Source organism: Poromitra crassiceps, assembly GCF_964638095.1.
Source record: "Poromitra crassiceps genome assembly, chromosome: 30".
Lineage (NCBI taxonomy): Eukaryota > Metazoa > Chordata > Actinopteri > Beryciformes > Melamphaidae > Poromitra > Poromitra crassiceps.
The window spans coordinates 12,795,520-12,803,019 of record NC_139652.1 but is presented as its reverse complement, the minus strand read 5'-3'; the positions used below and the strand labels follow the sequence as shown (position 1 = coordinate 12,803,019).

Below are 7,500 nucleotides of genomic sequence, written 5' to 3'. Positions count from 1 at the left end.
CTTGTAAACTGATCAAATGAGGTATGGCAGGAATATTATTTGAAAATATAAGATTTGTTTGACATCACCATTCAGTTCAATGAGATGAACAATGATTTTGCATACATGAAACATAGATATTGATATTGAGAAGAATCCTTATGATTATCATATTGATTTCAACCCCATCGTCCATGCCTATATATAGCCCTCCCTGGACAACAATGCACCAGCCGCTACTGAACCCTAACATACATGTCTTTGACAGGAGTATTAACCCTAGTGGGGGGATATGGCAAATGAGCTAAACTCCCGAAAAAGTGGCGTATCCCTTTAAGCTTATGGGGGATCGTGACTTGGCTGTTGCTGCCTCTGTGGAACAGGCTGAGGTCACTGCTTCTGCTTCTACTGACTCATCAAAACTCATCTTAAAACTTCTCTATTTTTTTTAGCCTTTGACTCTGATTGATCTGCCTGTGTGTGCATGACTGCATGTGTGTGTGCGTGTGTGCATGTGTGTGTGTGTGTGTGTGTGTGCGTGCGTGCGTGCGTGCGCGTGCGTGTGTGTGTGCGTGTGTGTATGTGCGTGTGTGTGTGTGCGCAGGAGTTTTTAGTCTTTCTGCTTTGTGGTACAGTAGTTGTCTGCAGTGTTTTTATTGTTATTTTTGTTTCAATCTTCTGTACAGCAGTTTGGTCTAAGATGGTTTTTAGATGGTTTAAATGTGTTTTAGAAATCAACTTGATTTGATCAACGTGGCTTTATTGCTGTGACTGTGTTATGAAGTGCAACGTGAGCTGATGTGCTGCGGATTGCTGGGAAGCCTAGAGAGACCAGTCAGCCAATTCAGGTAAGGAGCTACCTTCCTAACCTTGCAAGACAGCTGGATTCACACGAGATCTTGATATCAGATCATGTGAAAACAATACTGCCCCCATCTGGCAGCGTCAGGTACTTACCTTCCTCCTCCTCCCTTCTTTACCAGCCGCAACAGCATGTGGTTGGTATTGTTTTTCACCTTGTGAGTCTCTGTCTGTGTGTGTGTGTGTGTGTGTGTGTGTGTGTGTGTGTGTGTGTGTGTGTGTGTGTGTGTGTGTGTGTGTGCGTGCGTGCGTGTGTGTGTGTGTGTGTGTGTGTGAGACGCGTGCGTGTGTGTGTGTGTGTGTGTGTGTGTGCGTGTGTGTGTGTGTATGAGACACCTATTGTAGTGGGAACTACCAAAGATGCAGTTTTGAGTACTTTGCCAGTGTTTATCTGTCTGTCTGCAAGATGCAGTTACGAAAGTTTACAGGTGTGTAGATCACAATGAAGGCCGAGTTCAAAGATGGTCCGAGCAAAGGGGGCAGAGGTAGGGTTGCCCCCCAGTGGCCACTCACGTTACGCACCTGGCCCACATTCGTTTTAAGTGGTGGGAGTCTCACCATAATAAATCACTGTTCATCTTTATTTCCTAAGGAACCCAATGCCTTGTATGGCATCTGAGTAAAAAAGGGGGGTTTAAAATGATGCCCAAAAATGTTATCATCTGATGGGCTTTATGTTGCATTGGCATTAAAAGTGTTTCTTCAAAATGCCAGTACATTATTTTCCTTTGTTAATGAAAAATACCTCCATTCTAGTGCAAATCCCCCTGCTCCCTGATTGGCCTAAAGGAGTCGGAAGATTGTCGTAGATTATTTGTGATAAAATCTGAAAAGGTGCCTTAATCTAATCCATGGTGACTGGCTGCACAACAAAGCACACACAAAGTGAAATAGACAGATAGACACGAGCCTGTGTGTCCCTACGTTTGCATTACAAACGCATAATGACAGCCAGGCTGGTACTGGATGACTAGCAGTCACTGGCTATTAGAGAGCAGAGCACACATTCAGCCTCGAGTGGCTGAATGGAACAACACAGCTTGTTCCTTGAACCTCCAATGTGGTCTTAAACCACATAATCACAAGCCATTCATCATGTGCAGCTATCTGCTTTGCTATCACACGAGCAGCAAGTGCACAACAATACACTCGCTGTACCTCTGCCTACTCCCTTGGATAACGACATGTGTTATGATGATGAGAGAATGCAAAATGTCTGTACCGTAAAACTTCAAATAAACACCGAGTCCCAAATAGACGCCGGGTCTGGCTACACGTTTTGGTAAATAAACGCCGGTCCCAAATAGGTACTTTTTTTTATTACGGTATGTTTTTGTGCTGCGCTCAGACTGAATTCACAGTCACTTTACGGTAACGACGTGTGTGTTTTTGCCGGAATGTGTGTTACACTGGAGACGCTGTCTGGTTTCCATAAGGACATGGGAGAGCGGTGGAGAAGTTACCGGTAACGTTAGTGTTGGCCGTTGTAGAAGTGCATTTCTGTCAGGGGAACAGCGATAATAAATGCAGTATGGATTATACCGGACATGTATTGGAAACATTTGGTGAGTCTGCTTGTTGCACAACACTGTATTTGTCTGATAGTGGTGCTTGCTTGGTTAGCTAACGTTAGCTGCTGCCTGCAAATGCTAACGTTACTACCGGTATGACATTGCTAACGATGACGATGAAGGACATCTCAGTTGTTTTTCTTTGTTCCAATCCGTACTCTACAATACTAGGCATGTTCAAAACTACCTGCTTGTGTGTACTAACTACAGTACCATCATACTGGTTTAAATACGCAATTTGATACTTTCCAATCTTTGCTGAGCAAGAATTCTGTGCAAAAAGAATTAAACGGCGGTCCCGAATAGACGACGGTCTCGTATGAACGCCGGGTCTGGAAACTATTTTTGGTAAATAATTATTTGAGGTTTTACGGTATTTAGATAAATTGGTTGATAAATAATTTGTCTGATTTGATGACATATCTATTTAATATTATTGTTTATTGTTACTATCCTGTGGTCAAGTTTGGTTTTCAATTTAATTTGAATTAAAATGGTCATTTGGATTGACTTTGATTTGGCAATGAGTAGCCCACTCTTGTATCTCCTGCCAATAAAAGGCCTTTGATCCTGAATTTGAAAAACATGAAACAACACGAAAAACATGAAAGGGAATAAATAAGGATTGCAAACAAACTACTCTGTCATGGATTTATGTTTGAGTGGGTTGTTGTCGTGGGATTATATCAGATATAGCATTTAGCACAGAACGGCTTTGCCAGAGGGAGGAGGAGGTGTAATTATGTCCAGATTTCCTATCTAGGCTATCATAAATGATAAAGGATGCAGGGAATGTCTCAGCTTGCAAAACAACGTCTGGTTCCAATTTTGTGACAAATTGATATGTAGATGATGATTGCACATAGCAAGGAGCTTGTACAACTAGACTCCACGATTATGCAAAGGCATTTTTGCATTTGCAAAATGGCATCAAACACCTGGCCAAGAGTGCGTGACACTGACATTTTTAAAAGCAATACTTTGTGAATGTGGAGTGCTTTTCCAGCTGCTCAGAGCTCTTCACTATAGTACGCTACCATGGAGCGTAGGTCCACATCTATACTGGAGTGTTCCCACACAGCCTGCATAACAACAAACTGAAGAACAGGGGAGATAGTGGATACTAGTGCGGCTGTGTACAAGACAGTGTTGGACAAGTTACTTTCAAAATGTAATATACTACATATTACTAGTTACTTTCATTTGAATGTACTAATAAGTTACAATATTACTGTCTGACGTAGAGTAACTCGTTACTTATTATTACACTACTTTTGCGTTACTTTCAACAAAGTAACCAGCAAAATGACACCACCATCCCCGGAACCATCCCAAAAAAGAATGCCAACTGTCCTGAGGTCAGTGTAAAGGTCCACAATTCTAAATGTTATCGTTTTCCTTTGTTATTGTCATCTATACGTTTCTCACCAAAAACGAGCTACCTACATTTGAACACAACATGATAACTTTATAATTTACCTTCGCCCAATACTCATTTTTACTGAGAAGATGAATGCATCATCATAATGTAACTTGCGTTACTTGACATAGTATCTGGCGTAATATCACTGAGATCCTATTGGAAAATAACTTTATATTACTGCATTACTGCTAAAAGTAATATATTACTTGTAATATATTACTTTTGTAATGTGTGACGGCCAACACTGGTGCTAGAGGCACCATGTTGTGCAGCAGGTTGGCCCCACTGGCTTGTGTCTGTGAGAAAGATCTATAATAGATGACAGATCTTACAGTCGACCTGCTTCTGCAGCTCTGATGCACGGCCTGACTTTACCATTACGCAACTGCTTTACTCAAATGTGCGGAACACTTCACCTCTCCAACTCTCAACATCCAGCTCTCTTTCTCTCTCTCTCCCATTCTGATCGACTATCTTTTCTTCCATCACTAAAACACACACACACACACACACACACACACACACACACACACACACACACACACACACACACACACACACACAGGCACACAGATACATACACACACACTAGGGTTGTCAAAAGTATTGATAGTATCGATAAAAGTCAATACTAAAAATTTTAAATGGATACAATACTCATTTGCAACAGGTATCGATAAGTATCAGTACAATTTTTTTTAAACGGATACAATACTCATTTGCAACTGTATCAATATCAGCAGTGTTTTATCTTAATGAAAAATCAGACATACCACTGATTTCTCCCTCCCTGTCATTGGTGGGTATCTTTTGCTTCAACAAATTCAAAGTATTCTGATAGGCTGATCACTAGAGCAGGTGTAATCTGCTGTGTTCTGATAGGCTGATGACTAGAGCAGGTGTAATCTGCTGTGTAAGGTCAAAGTCTTTGTTTATCTTTTATACCTCTTCATGTGTTGTCATCCCGCCGCATGGTATCGAAAATGGTATCGAGTATAGATATTTTCCTGGGTATCGTATCGAAGTAGAAATTCTAGTATCGTGACATCCCTAACACACACACACACGCGCGCACACACACACACACACACACACACACACACACACACACACACACACACACAAACGCATACACACATGTTCAAGCACACCCCCACCCACCATCTGTTCTGAGGCATGTTGACGTTCATTAGTCCTACTACCTGGCTCTAGAGGATGAGCTGATCTGTCTCTCTCTCTCTCTCTGTTGTGTGTCTGTCTCTCTCTCTCTCTTCCCTCGGGCCAATGCAAGTGTAGCGCTCTGACCTGGATACACTGGCCCTTAGAGTAAAAAGCTCTCTGGGAACTGCACTGACTGAAGTTCATGTGATGAAGCACCTCCCTTACAATTATGAGAGGATCCTGCAACTTAGCTGCTGAGCAGAGGGAAAAGAAAACGCCGCTGGACTCTGAAACACTGTGTTTTTTAGGCTTGCACAGTTATTGAGACCAAAGAAATCACCATGCAATGTTTTTGCTGACTGTAGTTTGAAAAGCAATACATGGAGATACAGCTTTTTTTCCCACCGACAGAAATTATTTTTCAGCGATGGAAAGATTGCGTGTGTATATTATTATCCTAAATAAATAAGGAAAGACAACATTGAATGAAAAGATTGCAACTTGAGAAGATAGGACAGCTGGCACGAGCAGATCCGGTAAGTGGCCTCCCTGTACAGAAAAGGCCTTTTCCATTTCCCCCTCGAGGATTCTATATTTATCATGGAGAGGATCATGTCATCACACACTCTTGGCCTCATATTTATGCTCAGAGGAGAGACCCTGTCACTCAAAAGACTGCAAAAAGATCACTTGCACCAAAAAGATCGCTTGCACCAAAAAGACCACTCCCAGTGAGCATTTTTAGGTTGAAAAGACGTTTAAAAAACGTTTAGGGTCAACGTTGAAAAAACGCGCAAGAAAGGTTCAAGAGTGAACGTTTTTTCACCGACTATTTGCAGACGTTGATTAAACGTTCACATTTAGACCATATTTCACCAGGATCTTAAATTAAAAATTCAGCACCGCACACGGGATTCGAACCACATTCTCGCCACAGCGCTCTATGGACTGAGCTATACATTTACTTAAATTATGGAGGGAGCCGGGCACATATATACTCTATCTCGCACACAACTTGTAGACTACACAATTGTACGATACCACAGGCTCAACGATCGGGAGGACAAATTATTTTATGTGATGTGTACGAGACTATTATGTAACAGACTAAAATTATGTTGTGTGTGTGTGCATCTATAGTCTGTAGGCTGTACGCTTCAGAGGTTAACTTAATTTAACACAAGCAACTCAGGGGGTACACAGAGCCTCGTATACAGTCTGTTACAATAACATAGCGTGCCCAGAGCACCTCGTTCCGCACTTGGTGCAGACCGGTGCAGACTTGGTCTAGTCAGTCACAGCTTGCACCAAAAAGATCACGTGCACCAAAAAGATCACGTGCACCAAAAAGATCACGTGCACCAAAAAGATCACGTGCACCAAAAAGAAGATCACCCGCACAGTGCACCCCCCCCCCCCCCACACACACACACACACACACACACACACACACACACACACACACACACACACACACACACACGCACACACACACTAATTATAGTCATTAATGGCTCATCCCAGGATGATTTGCCAATAATATCTGGGCTGAAGTGAGTCATGAAGTGAAGTGAGTGGGAAATGAGTTGCATAGGAAGCACTCTGCACATCTTAAAACCAATGGAGGGCTGGTGGTGAGATTGGAGTCACGGCCTATAGCGAGAGGAGGGTGAGCTGGGGTGAGCAGAAGCCAGCTGGCCAGACAGAAGTAGATGATGAGGGAAGAAGGGAGGAGAGAGAGATGAAAGCAGGCGAGTGAAACACACGAGAGAGAGAATGCAGCAAGGAGGTGAGAGAGAGGCGGGGAGGAGGTGGGGTGGGAGCAACAAGCAGACCTGTGTCAAACACTGCTCTCTGTACCGTCCCTTCTGTCAAACCTCCCTGATTCAGCACTTGATGCCGGGTGTAACAAAGGCTACGAATTATTTGCAAATATTTGACCCAGAGAGTTGACGAGTGAGGGAGGGAAACGGTAGAAATAGTGTGACGATTGTATGTAGAAGCATAGACGGGAAGATGAGAGCCGAGTGTGGAGGAATAATAATTCTGTTCAAATACATTCTCGGTTCTCTCGGGGCAGAAAGTGGGACCAAAACAGCTGCGACGAAGGAAGGTGGCCTCAGCGGGAACCCATTACTCTGCACATTCCACATTATTCTGCGCATGACTTACCAAAGAGCCGGCGGTGGAATATAAACTTCCCGGCGATCATGCCGGCGATAATGGCCAGGATCCAGCACACCACCTTCAGCACGTTCCAGCCTCCGCCCGGGTACTTGTTGAAGAGGAAGGAGAAGCAGTTGCCCACCACGATCATGTGGGCCTCGGTCTGGCTGTGGGAGATGGGGTCCTCGGCGAAGATGAGGAAGTTGCAGAAGGTCACCAGGTAGGCCACGAGCATGCGCGACCACGGGTGCTGGAAGTAGTAGCGAAAACGGGCATCTATTTCCATCCTGCCGAGCCCCCCCGCCCCCGCCCAGCCACAGAACACCTGGGAGGGAGAGA

At 43.7% G+C, this 7,500-nt stretch overlaps 1 protein-coding gene across 1 annotated transcript in view; it reads right to left on the bottom strand.

Annotated features, from left to right (window-relative positions):
- Nucleotides 1-7,447, bottom strand: part of tmem117 (transmembrane protein 117) — a gene marked incomplete at both ends in the record, with an annotated part of 59,887 nt that extends 52,440 nt beyond the window's left edge. The window contains one exon of the mRNA XM_083663002.1: nucleotides 7,168-7,447. Coding sequence (XP_083519128.1) covers nucleotides 7,168-7,447 — 280 coding nt within the window. The remainder of the gene's footprint in view (nucleotides 1-7,167) is intronic.
- Between the last annotated feature and the right edge of the window lie 53 nt (nucleotides 7,448-7,500).